Source organism: Stenella coeruleoalba (assembly GCF_951394435.1).
Source record: "Stenella coeruleoalba genome assembly, chromosome: 8".
Classification (NCBI taxonomy): domain Eukaryota; kingdom Metazoa; phylum Chordata; class Mammalia; order Artiodactyla; family Delphinidae; genus Stenella; species Stenella coeruleoalba.
In genome coordinates, this window is record NC_137154.1 from 42,976,629 (window position 1) to 42,995,846 (window position 19,218).

Genomic DNA, 19,218 nt, shown 5'->3' on the forward strand with positions numbered 1-19,218 from the left:
TTGGAGCCAGTCATTTCTCTTTACTATTTGTATTCTTTGATATCATGATTTAGTCATGATTCTAAAGTGTTTCTGAAGCTTTTTGGAAGCAGAATGTCATCCAAATATCAAATCACTCCCTAATTTTCAAAACCAACTTGCCCAAGACATACTTCCTGGCAGAGGGCAGATAAGCGGATTGGGAGCTACAGAGCCCTAGAAGGGGAGCTCCCCCTCTTGAGGGATCAGGTCACTTCAATCCTTTTAGCCTCACTTTCCTCTTCCATAAAATGCCCACTGGGTACTTCCCTGGCAGGCCAGTGGTTAACACCCTGCGCTTCCATTGCGGAGGGCACAGGTTCGATTCCTGGTCAGGGAACTAGCATCCCGCATGCCAAAACGCAGCCAAAAATAATAATAGAGAAAAGGCCCACTGAGCATGAACCTCCCCTAGATGGGTTATGAGGATGAAAGACAAGAAAGTACATTCTCTGTAAACTCTGAAGTATCTGCTGATCTGAGTTATTATTAGAATGATTGGAATATTTCAATATATTATCCACAGTAAATACAGAATCATAGAAAATAGCGAAGCCATTCTCCCTGCAGGGATTTTCCTTGCTATAGCCCCCCTGGTCCTCTGATCTGAGAGGTGAAATAGTGGAGGGATCTGTGACTGGGAATGAGAAATCTCCAAGAGGAACCGGGGCTGGGAGGGTTCGTGGTCCTGGGCTGCCTTTCCTACTCTTTTTTTTTTTTTTTTTTTGTGGTACGCGGGCCTCTCACTGCTGTGGCCTCTCCCGCTGTGGAGCGCAGGCTCTGGACGCACAGGCTCAGCGGCCATGGCTCACGGGCCCAGCCGCTCTGCGGCATGAGGGATCTTCCCGGACCGGGGCACAAACCCGCGTCCCCTGCATCGGCAGGCGGACTCTCAACCACTGCGCCACCAGCCTCTCCTACTCTTGATGAGTAAATCTGAGATGGCCAGAATGGTGATTGTGATCTTGGACATTCACAGACCTTATAAACACACCCAAAGTTCTGGGAAACCAGAGAGGTAGGAGGTGTGATGAGGAAAAAGGCACCTTCTACAAGGGCTGGACAGAGTGGGGAGAGGGTACAGTCCCCAGCGCATACGTACACCTCTTGCTTTACTTCCACAAGATGCTTAGAGCAAGACTTCCCTGCAAATGCCCAGGACCCATCCAGAAGCCCAGCAGGGTCAGTGGTCTTGTTACTTGCAAGAGGCAGCTGTGGTTACTTTTCCTCTTCCCTCCAGTGCGCTGACCCTCCCTACCGACTGGCCCCGTCACCAGGTTGGCACAGACACACATGCAGGAATCAAGCTGAGTGCCTGTTCTTCCCAGCTGCTACAGAATTAACTAGACCCCATTGGCAGTCAGCAGTGACAGAGGACACTCTTATGCAACTCACCATGCCTTCCAGAAAGAGCCCTGCGGGAAAAGGAGAAAGAAAGCAGCGTGACTTTTCTCTCCGCACCCTTGGTGGCAGATCCCCAAAGCTTCCTTCCTTGGCATTTTATTCTGCACTAAGTCTCCAGCTATGGGTGGTCTTTACCACATTACCACCTATTTTCCCCTCTGCTTTATAGATTTACTGGTGTTTGCATAAAGCCTGGTATAAGTGATGCATAAAGGACTATTTCTTGCCTTAAATAAACTCACATTATTGCTTACAGTTGAGAAAGAATATTGGACTCAGAGATTCAGGATTCCCAACCATGTTTTAGGAGCAGAGCTCAGGTACCATCCCAATGTGGCATTTCACTGCCCAAGTTGCTGAGGGCATCGGCTTGGGGAGGTCAGATTGGGCTCTCTCCTGTCCATCCTGTGATACCCACCCAAGCTGCACCTGCCATTGACCTAGAATAGGTTTTCTCAAACAGGGCAGGAGCTGGAACCATACTCATACAGTGAAGCAGCAAAGTATTAGGAGCACAAGCATTAGGGTCAGACTACTTAGTTTTAAATCTTACAAAGCCATTTGCTTGCTGTGTGACTTTGGGCAAGCTACCGAACCTCTCTGGGTTTCAGGTCACTTATCCTTAAAATGAGGATAAAATGGTAAACAACTCAATCAGATGTTGTGAGCATTAAATGATTTAATATATAGAAAGATTTTAGCATAATTTCTACTATATACTAAATGCTCAATACATTTTTTTCTCAATACGTTTTTGGTTCTTATTATGTTGGTTTATTCCAACTATACATCTGTCACCTATTAAACAATGACTTGTGGGTAGTGTACTGGGAAGAATGATGAACGTGGAGTTCAAGCCAGGTAGACCAAGGACAGTTTCCTCCTCCACCTTTGGGGTGTGGGGTTTTAGAAGGTGTAATCATTGCTTCATGTGCCCCTGCTCTTTCCACTTGCTCTTCTTGTTCAAAGGAATATAGAGGAGAGTTAGGGGAGCAGGAGATGATACGAACAAATTTTGCCCGGTTTTGCGTGCGGCCAGGGCTCAAGCCTGCCCAGGGATCTCAGACCCACGCACACCGACCGCCCTGCTCTTTCTGCTTGAGAACAAAACTTCTCTTTCCCATGACAAAACTCTTACATGTTCTGATATTCCAATTTCTTAATGTAAATGAAAAAAAACAAACCAAAAAAGAAACCCCAAACAATCCACCACCCTAAGGTAGAGAGGGGCTTTCTGGGTCATGGCATGTGACCATATAAATCAGATTCAGAAAAGGAAGAAAAATGTCCTTTTGAAGGTTAACAATTTAAATTCATCCCCATGTTTATGGCATGATGATTTCATGCTGGTTGGCTTTTTCGGGCACACTCTTTCCTGGAGTGCCACAAAATTAGAATTTTTCAATCACGGTTAATTCCCTCTCCCCACTTCCCCACCCAAGTTTGTACCTTAAGCATTGAGAGGCATGTTTTGAATGCACGGAAAAGGCTAAACTATAATCATTGGCTGAAGTCTAATCCCTCTTGCAATCCCAATAAATGAAAACTAAATATCAGCAAATGGATGAATTTCGGAGAAACATCTGTGTTCCATTACAGAATCGCTGGCAACAATGCTGTTGACATACTCTGTGTTACCAGTTATTTCCTCTTGGATTTGCCGAGACTGGAGGATTCCTTCTCGTTTCTGAAAACGGGGGTGGGGAGAGGGTTGGGAGGAAGAGAGAGAAATATGCATTAGAAAAATACAAAAAACTGATTAGCATTCCTGATACTTAGAAAGTTACTGGCGTTTAAGAAATGAATCCAGAGACGAGATACTGCTAGAAGTGAAATGAGGCTCCTGCTTTCCTGGGACTGGACTGTACCATTCATACTTAAGTGCAATTAGTGTTTATTCCAAACAAGTCGGCTGTTTCTTGGATGGTGAATCTTTTCTTTCTTTATTGGAAGACATTCTGCTGGAAGCACACTGTTTGCCTCCTGGAGAAATCCACAGTAAACCAAATGGAAATGAGGGCCAGGGTGTGTCTGCCCTCCAGCTGGGGCCACGGAGGGAAGCGGAGAAACACATTTAACTGGGGCGGCTGGGGTGGAAGAACTGAGGTCAACTTGGAGAATTCAGAGGGAGAGTTTTCAAAAAACGTTTAACTAGAGGAGCTTTTAAGTAAGTAGAACAGTCCTTGGGTGACTAGCTTACTCTCTGAGAAAAGCGTAGGCACTTTGGAGGTCCATCCACCCACCCATCCACCCACCCAAAGTGCCATCCATCCACCCACCCACCCATCCATCCATCCACCCACCCACCCATCTGCCCATGCATGCATCCATCATCTGTCTACCCCTTCCCATCAATTCATTCTCTTTCTTCTCTGTTTCATTAATCAGTGCCTTCTCTGTACAAGCCACTGTGTTGGACTTAGCAAACACTGTGGAACATATGACATAGTTTTGGACCTTAAGGAACTTAGAGTAAAATGGCGTAGATGAACAGGTATGCAAGAACAGTTTTCCCCAGACAGTCCTCCTGGTCCCAGCTCAATGATTAGAGTAGGATCCCCTTTCCCTCTCAAATGTGTCATGGATAATTAATTACATGGTGGCCCCTTGCAGAGAGGAAGTGCTGAGGGCAGGACAGGAACAAGTACTTTCAGCTGAGAGGGTCAGGGAAACCTTCCAGGGGGAGGGGTTCTTGAGCTGGAACTTAACGGACAGCTAGGATTTGGCTGGACACAGAGGAGAGACCTCTTCAGTGGCAGGAATGGCCGGAGCAAAAAGGCAGAATAGGAGAGCACAGGCGTGTTCAGGAGGCCATTTGGAGGGACAGTGGCTGCCCTTGGTCAGTTGAGTGCTGGTTTGGAGTTTAAACCTCACTGTGTGGGCGTGGGAACCGATGAAGGAGTGCTGGCGTTCAGGAAGACCTTCTGATGGGGGTGAGGAGGGAGATGCATTTATCACGTTCCTACACAATCAGTTACCAGACGCTTGGAAGGCAGTCTGGGCAGGGCAAGAGGCTGTCAGAGCAAATCCATCTTCCACAAAGACTGAGATGTGTCAAGAGGGATCCTCCAAGCATTAGTGTTTCAGCTGAAATCTGCCTTCTCGACCCTCCTGCCCGAACTTCCACAACCTTTTCTTCACATTCCCAATAGCCACAGAAACTAGCGTCCTTGCAAAATACTTTTACAGAAGGAAAGGTAGAGCTGGATAAAGGCCATGAGTGTATCTGGATTAGATTAAGAAGAATGAACTATCAAAGCAAAAAAGGAAGAAAAACATTAAAATACCATTGAAAAAAGATCTAGTGTGGATAAACCAGGACGTTTTCCAAATTCAGCTTCAACATATGTAAAATTTTCACACAGGGCTAATGGAATCTGTGTCCTTGTCTTGCGAGGCTGTTCACAGACATCAAACCTCATCTTCAACTACATGCAGAATTAAATGCTGGTACACAGAATGGAAAAGAAATCTGGGTTCAATGACAGCTCACACAGCGTCCTGATTCATTTCGATCCACTGTTCCCTAAAGAACTCTCTCTGTAGTTCAGTCAGTGTCTTACAGCCAATTCTGAGTCTTGCTTCTGTGCCTGTTTAACTTGATAACGCAAAACACCCCATAAACCCTGACATACCTTGATGCCATTTTATGTAATGCCTCCTCCTTTCTCCCTCACACTAACAAAACTGCCTGCAGTAGAAATTAAACCAGCAACAGCCTTCTGATGGCCTATAATTGAGCTCAAAATAAGGCATGAGACATGGGCTTCCAGTGACCACTGTTTCCCCCCCAACCCTCGCAAATCCTGAATCATAGTTTTAAAAAATAAAATGAAATGGATTCACACTTTATTGATTGTTAAAAAATGACACAATAGAGATGGCCTGGATTCACTAGGAAGATGCATGTACCAGGATGCTCTGGGCTGGCACATATTCATAAAATGCTTAGCTCCACGCCTGACATGGTTGACAGCCCAATAAATGAAGCCAATTAGTCTCTTTCAGTCAGCGGCACGTCGGAACCACACGCGTTTGCATTGATAGGGGGCTTCTGATAGCCCTCTCTGCTGCTTATGCATAGTCCTGTCTCCGGGAAGGCAGGGCCAAGGTGTCGTCTTTCTATTATACCCCCTTGACGTTTAGCAAGTTAAGTACCCAGAAGGTGCTGGAAGAAATACTTTTTCATTAGGTCACTGGCTGAGCAGCAACCCCATGTCCTCCTCCCCTCCCCCATTCACTTCTGATCCCTGAAAGCTCAGCCCTTCTGTCCTGGAAGCTGGCCTGGCCTCACCTCACCTCTCAGGCAAAGCCTACCTGCCCTCCAGGCTCTTCCTCACCAAGGGATGGCAGAGTTGCCAGACAGAACCCTGGATAACCTTGGATAGCCAGGGAGCTGCTCATAAGGGACGTTCTCCCTTGTAGCATGTTTATTTGGAAAAGAACAGAAGCCAACAAAATGACGACCTTTTGCTCACGGGCGTAAAGTTGGAAAATAAAATTGAATTTGAGTATCTAATGGGGTTAGGAGCAGAATGAGATAGTCACAGGGAGAGAGCATCCCCTCATTGTGGAAATCACACAGCCATGTGTGAATGGAAATTCCATCCAACAATCTGGAAAAAATGACTTGAGATACCAGCTGTGCTTCTCTGGGCAGGTGAAAATCGGCAGTGCCCTCAACACAGGCATGGCCTGTCAGGGTCTCTCTCAAATACACACACGTACACATGCACAGATACTTGCCTCTTCTCAATAACTGTGCATTGTTTGTTTAACCAAAAAATGATTCTTGGGCTTCCCTGGTGGCGCAGTGGTTAAGAATCCGCCTGCCAGTGCAGGGGACATGGGTTTGAGCCCTGGTCCGGGAAGATCCCACATGCCATGGAGCAAATAAGCCTGTGCACCACAACTACTGAGCCTGCGCTCTAGAGCCCGTGCTCTGCAGAAAGAGAAGCCACTGCAATGAGAAGCCCATGCACTGCAGTGAAGAGTAGCCCCCGCTCACCACAACTAGAGAAAGCCCACGTGCAGCAATGAAGACCCAGTGCAGCCATAAATAAATAAATAAATAAACAAGGCAGCCCAAACAATCGACAACTCTACCAACATTTAAAATCCACAGGCTTATGACCCCATGATCCCACTTATGGGGCTCCATACTGTAGACACTGGAGCACGAGGCTGCATTATTTAAAAAAAAAAAAAAAGATTCTCACTGGCTGGCAGGACAAACACACACACAGGGATACAGCCTCCCGATCCTACTACACAGACCTGCACTGCTGGTGGGAATGTGAATTGGTACAGCCACTATGGAGAACAGTATGGAGGTTCCTTAAAAAACTACAAATAAAATACCATATGACCCAGCAATCCCACTACTGGGCATATACCCTGAGAAAACCATAATTCAAAAAGAGTCATGTACCAAAATGTTCATTGCAGCTCTATTTACAATAGCCCGGAGATGGAAACAACCTAAGTGCCCATCATCGGATGAATGGATAAAGAAGATGTGGCACATATATACAATGGAATATTACTCAGCCATAAAAAGAAACGAAATTGAGCTATTTGTAATGAGGTGGATAGACCTAGAGTCTGTCATACAGAGTGAAGTAAGTCAGAAGGAGAAAGACAAATACCGTATGCTAACACATATATATGGAATGTAAGAAAAAAAATGTCATGAAGAACCTAGGGGTAAGACAGGAATAAAGACACAGACCTACTGGAGAACGGACTTGAGGATGGGGAGGGGGAAGGGTGAGCTGTGACAAAGCGAGAGAGAGGCATGGACATATATACACTAACAAACGTAAGGTAGATAGCTAGTGGGAAGCAGCCGCATAGCACAGGGATATCGGCTCGGTGCTTTGTGACCGCCTGGAGGGGTGGGATAGGGAGGGTGGGAGGGAGGGAGACGCAAGAAGGAAGAGATATGGGAACATATGTATATGTATAACTGATTCACTTTGTTATAAAGCAGAAACTAACACACCATTGTAAAACAATTATACCCCAATAAAGATTTTTAAAAAAAAAGACCTCACAAATACATACAACACACTCTCAGATATACATTACACAGGCACCCTCCCGAGGAAAGCATGTAAACCCCAGGCACACGTCCCACACAAGCCTGTCCCAGACAGAAGCACACGCTCTTCCACCCTTTGCACACATATCAGGGATAAGCCCACATGCATCAGAAAGCTCACTCACATGCCTCCCAGCATATGGCACACCCAGACACACTCAGCATTCATTCAGCGTTCCTTCTAGCGAGCTACCCAGTGTGCCTTGGCTCTCACAGGAGCTTAGCCCCTGCACCCCTTTAAGGGTGCAGATGTTTTTAGTGGTTTCTAACTTACCTGAACCACAACCACTTGGATGGAAACATGATCTGGGAGTCGGATTGGTGCCCGGAAATACTGGGACAGAGCAACCAGCAGATGCAAGATGGCTACCAGGCTCTTGGCGTGAACAGCTGAAATAAAAGATGATTTATAAATTAGAGAATCTTCTTCTAGGTTCTTGGCAGATATACGCAGATCTCCAGAGTGTGGCAGTACCACACCCAATGCCCCTTTCATCCCACACCTATGGGTCAGGGGACACGCTTGGTCATCACGGGCCTCACGCTGGGACCCCTCGGTTCTCAGCCAGGTCCCGTGGATCTGCTTCCTAGATCATGTTATTGCTGGACAGCAAAGTTGTGCTTCTCCACTCTAATCCAAGGTTCCCATCGGGACCCTGACAACAGCTGAATTCTGAGTTCAGGTCAGCCCTCTGCCACCCCCATGTTCTTGTTCACTCTGTGCTGATAACCATGTCTGCTGAACCCCCTCTCCCTTCCCATCTGACTGTGAACTCTGTAGGTTATCACCACTACCCTTGTCCCAAGGCTCTACACAAAGCAGGCCCTCAATCAATGGACACTGAGTCAGGACACTGGATCCCTCCCTTTGTTCAGGGCTTTAAGACACCTGGAGGAAGGCATGAGAGACATCTAAAGGACTTTGTTGCTCTCTTGAGTGCCATATATAGTCAGTGCAGGCAATGCCCTCTGGGCAGTAGCTGGGAGGGGATGTTCGTGACCCAGGTGGCTTCTATAGCTGAGCTGTGTGCCAGATCATTTAGGTCATTTATGCTGGAGAAGGCTGGGCAACTACTGAGTTGTAGTTTCCTCAGTAGATGAGAGGAGAAAAAGACTGTGATGTAACAGGCACACACAGTGTTGGCCAACGGGAGCTTGAGTTCTGACTTGACAACTCTACCATTTATTTACTGAGTATATGACCTTAGGTAGGCCACTTAAGGTCCCTGAGCCTCAGTCTGTTCAACCTCACACATGGGGATAACAGTACCTATGCAGAAATATGGGGAGTAAGAATTTCCAGACATAATGTTGGCAAAGCTCCTAGTACATAGCAATGCCTAGGAATGATTGATATTTTCTATTATCACTTATGAGAAAGTACCTGGCATCTAGGCAATTACTGTCAACTTTCTCCCCTTTCTTTCATAAAAGGGAAGAGTCCCCAGATACTTTACCTGCCTTCACAGTCCTACCAGCGTTACGGCTCTCATTACAGGGGGCATTTAAGGAAAGAGCAAAAAATTGTCCATTTTGTGTAGTTAGCATGAACTGGGCCCATTATTAGGGTGTCATTCTGTCTGCCCTGGGATCAATGAATCCACTCTAACAGAAGCTTTGAGAAATCACCAAGAAAAGGAACTGATCCAGACAACCCTTGGGGACTCACTAGAGTTTCCTGTTATCACTGCTGCTTCAAAGAAGGTTTTCCACTGACTATGAACAGCAGCTCAATGCCACCATCAAATAGCAGATGAGCGGCTCCTAACTCATAGGCTTACAGAAGAAGTGTTTACTTCTGGGCTTTTGGGCTTTGCCAACTAAGTATCACCCACAGTTATAACCTCAAAAAAGGCACCTGGCATGGACTGACCCACTGACATGATGGACAGAGGCAAAAACCGGGTTTGCTCTTCTGTTCAGAACTGCCACTGCATCAGTCCCGTCACTGAGGGTTGTAAGAATATTTGCTACCTCTCCCCTTTAACGACAAAACATAATGCTGGAAAAGCAGTGGTCAGAAAGGTTGTTCTCACACACTGGGGACACTGTATGTTACCTTGACTGTCTTCGTAAGCAAAGTAGACCTTTGTTGTAGGCACCATACAGATGTTAGACTCTTTCAGTGAGTGCTCTGTCCTCCTGGGTATTTTTTCAAGAGAAATAATTACACAGTTTCTTTCTCTATCCCTCTCTCACAGACATACATGCTACGTAGAAAAAGATGTTAATTAATAAATGCTGGAGAGGGTGTGGAGAAAAGGGAACCCTCCTACACCGTTGGTGGGAATGTAAATTGGTGCTGTCACTATGGAGAACAGTATGGAGGTTCCTCAAAAACCTAAATATGGAGTGCCCATATGATCCTGCAATCCCATTCCTGGGCATATATCCGGATAAAACTATAATTTGAAAAGATACATGTACCCCTATATTCACAGCAGCACTATATACAATAGTCAAGACATAGAAACAACCTAAATGTGTAACAATAGATGAATGGATAAAGAAGATATAGTGTGTGTGTGTGTGTGTGTGTGTGTGTACATACACACACACACACACACAAAATGGAATACTACTCATCCATAAAAAAGAATGAAATAATGCCATTTGCAGCAACATGGCTGGACCTAGAGATTGTCATACTAAGTGAAGTCAGAAAGAGAAAGATGAATACCATACAATATTACTTATATGTGGTATCTAAAATATGACACAAATGAACTTATCTACGAAACAGAAACAGACTCACAGACTTAGAGAACAGACTTGTGGTTGCCAAGGGGGAGGTTGGGTGGGGGAGGGATGGATTGGGAGTTTTGGATTAGCATATGCAAATTATTATATATAGAATGGATAAACAACAAAGTCCTGCTGTATAGCACAGGGAACTATATTTGATATCCTGTAATAAACCATAATGGAAAAGAAAAAAAGAGATGTTAATTATTGTGTAATATATTATCCTTAAAAAAAATCTGAAACACATATATCCAAATGAAAGATGATGGTTGACCAGTGGTTTTCAAATTTTTAAAAATTAAGAAGAGAAATCCTTTGTTCTAAAAACCATTAGGCAAACCTGATAAAAAACAGTGCAACTGCTCTGGTCCCTTTGTCCTAACTACAGCCCGCCCACAGCTGCTTCTCTTCTCCTCAATGATGCCTGAGTTTTTCCTTGCAGATCCCTAGGTTGGGCCAAGCATGGTTTAATAGTCACTGCTTTAATAAATTATGGTACATTCACATAATGAAATAGTTTGCATGTGCTGAAAATCATTAAGACAATGTAGCTATAAATATTAATAATATAATGTTAAAGAGAACTAGAATAATGTAAATATATACTTTCATGGATTTATGCATATATAAATACACATATTTGTATATATATACATATAAATATACATACACAAACATGTGCGCGTGCACGCACACACACACACACACAAACGTACTTGTGGCCAAGACTTGGAAAGTTAAAAAAAAAAATAGTTATGCTATAGTTGAAAGATTTTTTTTTCCTGTTTCAAACGTTTCTTTCGAATAAAAACATGTTATCTTTTCAGTTAAGAAAACTTCTAACTACCTTTGCATGTCTGGGCACTCTCATCATTGCCATCTCTCAGCACATCTCCTGGGAGCCTTCTCCCTGATGCCAGGCAGAACCCAGGGCCACTGTGCTCCTGCACTCCAGTCAGGATGAAAACATGCAGAATGACAGCAGGGTTGAGAAGCCAAGACTCTGCTGTATAAACTGGGCCCTGCAGCCACTGTGCCAAGAGGGTCACTCCAGTGCTGGGAGACTATTTCAAAGGAGCTGTTGAGTTAGAAGCAGTCCTCCAAACTTGAATTGTGGTAGAAACAGAAACTGGTACAATTTGGGGGGAGGCAATTTGACAATATGTGATATGACCTTAAAATGTACATATTCTTTGGCCCTAAACTACCACTCCTAGGTATTCATCCTTAAGAAGTAATTATGTCTATGAGCAGAAAGAACTCATCAGGCTGTATTGATATTAGTGAAAAAATGGGAAAAAATCTTAAAATTTTTCATTAGTTAAGTAAATTATGATATACCCAATCTATGTCATAGAATATTAAAAGTGACATATAGAAGGATGATCTGTAAAGCTATACATCTTCTAAATAACATATACAGGTTGATACCATCTTCGTAAAAATAAGAAAATATACTTTGTATATAAGTATATACACACATTTTATTCATTTACTGATATATTTATTTCTTACACACACACACACACACACACACACACACACACACACACACATGACCTGAAGGAACACACCATAAGGCTGACAATGCCTATATCTGATAGGCAGCTCATGAGGGCAGTATGTGTGGGCTTAGTACACAGGCTCTGCAGCCAGACTCTCTGGGTCTCATTCCTGGCTCCACCACTCCCCACTTCCCCCAACCCCATGTGACATTGGACAATGACACTTCTTTAGCAAATAGTATTGTGCTTAATATTGCCAGTCACTTTTCCAGGTTTTAGGGATACAGCAGTAAAGAGACAAAAAACCTTGCTCTTAGGAAGCTTACACTCACTGTTTCTTAAGCTCTCTATGCCTTGACTTTCCCATCTGTAAAATGGGGACAGTAAAGTTCTTACCTCAGATGGTTGAATGAAGTTTGCAAGATTCAAAATATGTAAAATATTTAGATTAGTACAAGGCATACAAGCACTATAAATATGTTAGATGTTATTTAAATCTCTTTTAATTGATCTGTATTTTCTAAGTTTTCAATAATGAAAATTATTGTTGCTAATAAAAAAAAATAGAAAAGGAAGAACTCCCTAAAACCCTGGATCAAGGACGTTGGGAACTCAGCAGCTGTCCCTGCCACCCTTTTCCTGAGTGGAAAGATGACATGATGTCCCCAGAAACAGCCAGGGAAGATAACCAAGAGAGGAGGTGTCGGAGCCTGCCCTGGAGTTGCGCCTGCTGCATTCCTTATCACAGAAACCACTGCTGCCTGAAGCCCTGAGACATCGCGGGGAGCTGGCCACTGAGATAATTATTCCCTCTGACCTAGTAATTCCCCTCAGTTCTAAAAATCTATCTGACGAGAGTAATTCAAGAGAAGCAAAAGGAGTCACAACATAACATTTAACTTGGCCCTGTCTGATATTAGCAATAAGCGGAAAAACATCCTAAAGGATCAATGTCAGCATAGGGTTTAAGTTAACTATGGAATATCTACCCCAGGAAATAGAGCAGCTATCAAAAATTATAACTACAGGGCTTCCCTGGTGGCGCAGTGGTTGAGAGTCCGCCTGCCGATGCAGGGGACACGGGTTCATGCCCCGGTCCGGGAAGATCCCACATGCCACGGAGCGTCTGGGCCCGTGAGCCATGGCCGCTGAGCCTGCGCGTCCGGAGCCTGTGCTCCGCAACGAGAGAGGCACGACAGTGAGAGGCCCGCGTACCGCAAAAAAAAAAAAAAAAAAAAAAAAAAAAAAAAAAAAAAAAAAATATATATATATATATATATATATATATATATAACTACAAAGACCACATGTGAATATAGAAGATGTGTATGATGTAACATTAAGACAAAGTGAGTTTGTATATACCTTCATCAAGTAAAAATATGAAAAAATATGCATTGATGTGGATGGTAATTACAAAAAATGAAAACAGCCAGATGAGAGTGGTAATACAGGTGATTATTTTACTCCTACACATTTCCCCATAAGAAATGAAAGTGAATGCAAACCCAAAACAAATCATTCAAAGCCACTGAAGACAATGGCTCTGAAGTGGCTTTAAAAAACTCCATTCTTAAGGCAGGCAAAATGGTTTGGGGGTGGGGAAGATGGGATGAAGAATGTTTCAGATCAAGGAAATATCTTCCAGAAATGGTTCTAGAAAGGTGGGAATATTGTGGCCCATTTAAATGAGGCCAGTGTATGGATGACGAAGAGAGGTGAGAAAGCATGAAGTATATGTGTGGCTGGAGAGGTAAGTGGGAGACCAATCAGATGTTATGGGTTGATATGCGACCCCCAGCCTCAAATTCATATGTTGAAGTCCTAACCTCCAGTCCCTCTGAATGTGACCGTATTTGTAAAATCATTGCGGACGTGATTAGTTAAGATGAGGTCATATTGGAGTAGGCTGAGCCCCTAATCCAATATGACAAGTGTCCTTATAAAAAAGGGAAAATTTGGACACAGAGACATGCATAGAAGGAAGATGATGTGAAGAAATACAGCAAGAAATTAGCCCTCTGAGAGCTAAGGAGAGAGGCCTGTAACAGATCCTTCCCTTGCAGCCCTCAGAAGGAAGCAACCTACCAACACCTTCATCTCATAATTGTGGCTTCCAGGACTCTGAGCAAATAAGTTTCTGTTATCTAAAAACAAACAAAATAAAACAATTCCGTTCTTCCTATTTCCCAAACTGGGTTCCACGATAAATGAAAAGGTGTTTTGAAACAAGGTCTTACTGTATAGCACAGGGAACTATATTCAATATCCTGTGATGAACCATAATAGAAAAGAATTTTTAAAAGAATGTGTATATATGTATAACTGAGTCACTTTGCTGTACAGCAGAAATTAACACATTAGATGGTAAATCAACTATACTTCAATTAAAAAAAAGAAAGATAAAAGGGGTTTTGTTTTGGAGTGGTATATAGAGATGGTCTGTACTCAAGGGAGTGGGAAACAGGATCAAACAAAATTAAGCAGAGGTCACCATCAGAGGACTTTAACGCTTATTACTATTACGGACTTCCAGAATGCAGATACATTTCCCCAACTAGTGATCAGCCCCTTTTCCCCTCCCCCGCTGAACACTATTAGCATTCCTGGGACACGGGGCAGCATCTAGGGCCCAGAGCCGTGGCCTCCCCTCCTCCCGCCCTCAGGTGTCTCCTCTGCTCCACAGAGGATGCCCTGTTCCCAGCGTGCTGCTAGAGGCAGCTTTTCACGCTGTGCAAGCAAAGGTGTCATTGTGCTGAAGGAGGTGCTTGGCGTCTCGCCTCCAACGGCGGGTGTTAGGAACCTGCTGAAGAGATTGCCATTGGCAGCTGCTGGGTCTCTAACTTGGAAAGCTGAAGATTCCCTTTTCTTTCCCAAGTCTGAAAGGTGTTTTTTTTTGGTGGTGGTGGTGGGGAAGATGTCCATTTTAAGCTGTATACATCAGATGCAATAAGATCTAATACTCAACCCCTTAATGCTTAAAGGCAGGAAACACAATCTCAGTCATTTCATTAATCTAAATTCATACTTTTATCTATTACAAGGAACAAAACAACTTTGGGCTCCCGATGGGAAACAGGTTGTTGCTACTGGATTCACCCAAATCTGCTGATTCCATGTTGACTCTGATATGGACTCAATTAAGTCCATATTAGCCAGGCCCTTGAGGCAGCAAAAGAATGAACGGTTTATACTTTCTGAGATCCTTGAGCTATACTAGCACGAAAACCTGAATTTTAAAATCCTATTCCATTGCCTATGCTCTTAGCCATATCTTTGCTCCCTCTGGGCAGTAAGGGGGTGAGAGGAAGGGCGTGGGCACTGGAACAGACCCAAGTCCTTGCTCCCCGCTTCTCAGCTGCCTGAACTGGGCATCTCCACTTCCCAGAGCTTCAACAAGCTGGAGACAGGAGCTTTTTCAAAAGGTTGTGCTGAGACTCAGAAGTAGCTCAATGAATAGGAGCTTCCTTCTCCACCAATCTCACATGAGGTTCCTACAGACAGCCTTTTACGGAAAAGGCTCACTAGATTTTGACATTTTGCTGTTTTTCTCAGCTTTCCTTAGATGTGGATGATGAGCTTCCTTTCTAAGGAAAGGCATATCTCGCTCAGAGATAAATGAGTTTGCACCCATCCGGGGCCTCCCAGCTTATGATGCAACTTCCTGGGGAAACTCCACGGTAGGAACCACAGGTGTCATGTAACAGTCCCATTTCCTTTGCAAAACTCACTGTCTACATTCCACTTGATGCTCCTGGGAGGAAGTTTCAGGGTTTCATTGATCTTCTCCAGGACAGTCTGCAGCTTTTGCTTCTGGGCAATCTCTGACTGGGTGACCTCAGCGACGTTCAGCTTCTCACTCTCAAGTTTCTCTAGGGTGACAAGGGAAAAGAGAACAGCCGTTACCTTTGCCACAGACAGACCTAACCCACGCACTCACACATTCACTCACTCACTCACCATACTGAGCACCTAGTAGGTGAGGGACGCTGCTCTCCCCTCCACGTCTGGTGGTGGCACTGGTGGTGCCAGTATGTACTGTGAAAACCTTGTGATTGTGTCTTGAAGCCCCAAATTATAAGATCCCAGGATCATAGAAGGAGGGCATTTAACCCAGCTTGTCATATTTGAGCTCTTTTTCCTCATTCTGAGGTTTTCCCTCTTCTTTTCACCTCTGTCTTCTCCAGAGACATTCCTGTGCCCTGACTGGAACACCTTCGTGCTTGCCTGGGCAGCGGTCAAGTCCTTATCCAAGGTGTTTTGAACACTCCTGTAGTACAATATGTGTCCTGTTGAATCATATTTATGTCTTAAGAACCTTCTTTCCTCTTAAACCCACCTGGAAGGTAACTAATTTGATGAGTCCTACTTCACTAGTTCTAATGTACACACTTTTCACATTTTAACATCCCTGAAATCAGGCTGTGTCTTAAAATTGATGGCATCCTACAACTACCAACAGCCAGGTGGAAGGTATAAGAGTTATCACTGCTTCCATGTGTGTGAACTTGGTCATAGCTCTTCATAGTGTTGTCACTTCCATGTCTCAAAAAGCCTACAAGATGCTGTACAGCAGAAATTAACACAACATTGTAAATAAACTATACTTCAATAAAATAAATTTAAAAAGAACCTACAAGAGCAATTTCAAAAAGTAGAACATAAAAATTCTAAGCAATAAGAAAACATTGGGTTATAGTTTAATTGAAGTACTTTTTTCTCTTTGAGTGGTACTTATACTGGTATGTTTTAAAATCAATGGTTCTGGATTGGTTCAAGATGGCAGAGAAGAAGGACATGCACTCACTCCTTCTTGAGAGAGCACTGCAATCATAACTAACTGCTGAACAATCATTGACAGGAAGACACTGGAACTCACCAAAAAAATACCCCACATCCAAAGACAAAGGAGAAGCCACAATGAGATGGTAGGAGGGGTGCAATCACAATAAAATCAAATCTCATAACCGCTGGGTGGGTGACTCACAAACTGGAGAACAATTTATACCACAGAAGTCCACCCACTGCAGTGAAGGTTCTGAGCCCCATGGCAGGCTTCCCAACCTGGGGGTCCGGCAACGGGAGGAGGCATTCCCAGAGAATCAGACTTTGAAGGCTAGTGGGATTTGATTGCAGGACTTTGACAAGACTGGGGGAAACAGAGACTCCACTCTTGGAGGGCACACACAAAGTAGTGTGTGCATCGGGACCCAGGTGAAGGAGCAGTGACCCCATAGGAGACTGAACCGGACCTACCTGCTAGTGTTGGAGGGTCTCCTGCAGAGGTGGGGGGTGGCTGTGGCTCACCGTGAGGACAAGGACACTGGAAGCAGAAGTTCTGGGAAGTACTCTTTGGTGTGAGCCCTCCCAGAGTCCGCCATTTGCTCCACCAAAGAGCCTGTAGCCTCCAGTGCTGGATTGCCTCAGGCCAAACAACCAACAGGGAGGGAACTCAGCCCCACCCATCAGCAGAAAAGCAGATTAAAGTTTTACTGAGCTCTGCCCACCAGAGGAACACCCAGCTCTACCCACCACCAGTCCCTTCCATCAGGAAGCTTGCACAAGCCTCTTAGATAGCCTCATGAGCAGAGGGCACACAGCAGAAGCAAGAAGAACTACAATCCTGCAGCCTGTGGAACAAAAACCACATTCACAGAAAGACAGACAAAATGAAAAGGCAGAGGACTATGTACCAGATGAAGGAACAAGATAAAACCCCATAAAAACAACTAAATGAAGTGGTGATAGGCAACCTTTCAAAAAAAGAATTCAGAATAATGTTAGTGAAGATGATCCAGGACCTTGGAAACAGAATGGAGGCAAAGATCGAGAAGATGCAAGAAATGTTTAACAAAGACCTGGAAGAATTAAAGAACAAACACCTAGAATAATTAAAGAACAAACAAACAGAGATGAACAATATAATAACTGCAATGAAAAATACACTAGAAGGAATCAATAGCCACCAATAGCAGAATAAATGAGGCAGAAGAATGGGTAAGTGACCTGGAAGACAGAATGGTGGAATTCACTGCCATGGAAAAGAATAAAGGAAAGAGAGTGAAAAGGAATGAGGACAGTCTAAGAGACCTCTGGGACAACATTAAATGCACCAACATTCACATTATAGGGGTGTCAGAAGGAGAAGAGAGAGAGAAAGGACCCGAGAAAATATTTGAAGAGATTATAGTCGAAAATTTCCCTAACATGGGAAAGGAAACAGCCACTCAAGTGCAAGAAGCGCAGAGAACCAGGGAGGATAAACCCAAGGAGAAACACGCCAAGACACATAGTAATCAAACTAGCAAATATTAAAGACAAATTATTAAAAGTAACAAGGGAAAAATGACAAATAACATAGAAGGGAACTCCCATAAGGTTAACAGCTGATTTCTTAGCAGAAATTCTACAAGCCAGAAGGGAGAGGCACGATATATTTAAAGTGATGAAAGGGAAGAACCTACAACCAAGATTACTCACCCCGGTAAGGATCTCATTCAGATTCGAAAGAGAAATCAAAAGCTTTACAGATAAGCAAAAGCTAAAAGAATTCAGCACCACCAAACCAGATCTAAAACAAATGCTAAAGAACCTTCTCTAAGTGGGAAACACAAGAGAAGAAAAAGACCTATAAAAACCCAAAACAATTAAGAAAATGGTAATAGGAACATACATATCGATAATTACATTAAATGTGAATGGATTAAATGCTCCAACCAAAAGACACAGGCTTGCTGAATGGATACAAAAACAGGACCTGTATATATGCTGTCTATAAGAGACCCACTTCAGACCCAGGGATGCACACAGGCTGAAAGTGAGGGGATGGAAAAAGATATTCCATGCAAATGGAAATCAAAAGAAAGCTGGAGTAGCAATACTCATATCAGATAAAATAGACTTTAAAATAAGGAATGTTACAAGAGACAAGGAAGGACACTACGTAATGATCAATCCAAGAAGAAGATAAAACAATTATAAATATATATGTACCCAACACAGGAGCACCTCAATACATAAGGCAAATGCTAACAGCCATAAAAGAGGAAATTGACAGGACCACAATAATAGTGGGGGACTTTAACTTCACTTACACCAATGGACAGATCACCCAGACAGAAAATTAATAATGAAACACAAGCTTTAAATGACACAATAGACCAGATAGATTTAATTGATATTTATAGGACATTCTATCTGAAAACAACAGATTACACTTTCCTCTCAAGTGTACATGAAACATTCTCAAGGATAGGTCACATCTTGGGTCACAAATCAGGCCTCAGTAAATTTAAGAAAACTGAAATCATATGAAGTATCTTTTCCGACCACAACATGATGAGATTAGAAATAAATTACAGTGAAAAAACCGTAAAAAAAACACAAAATCATGGAGGCTAAACAATATGTTACTAAATAACCAAGGGATCACTGGAGAAATCA

The 19,218-nt window shown here is 43.5% G+C and overlaps 1 protein-coding gene across 3 annotated transcripts in view; it reads right to left on the reverse strand.

The window, feature by feature from the left end:
* Positions 1 to 19,218, reverse strand: part of PARVA (parvin alpha) — a 180,386-nt gene that overhangs the window by 31,427 nt on the left and 129,741 nt on the right. For all 3 annotated transcript variants that reach the window (XM_079928089.1, XM_079928090.1, XM_079928088.1), the window contains 4 exons: positions 15,507 to 15,647; positions 7,800 to 7,915; positions 3,051 to 3,109; positions 1,414 to 1,433 (listed from right to left, as the gene is read on the reverse strand). In XM_079928089.1, the coding sequence (XP_079784215.1) occupies positions 1,414 to 1,433; positions 3,051 to 3,109; positions 7,800 to 7,915; positions 15,507 to 15,647 (336 nt within the window). The remainder of the gene's footprint in view (positions 1 to 1,413; positions 1,434 to 3,050; positions 3,110 to 7,799; positions 7,916 to 15,506; positions 15,648 to 19,218) is intronic.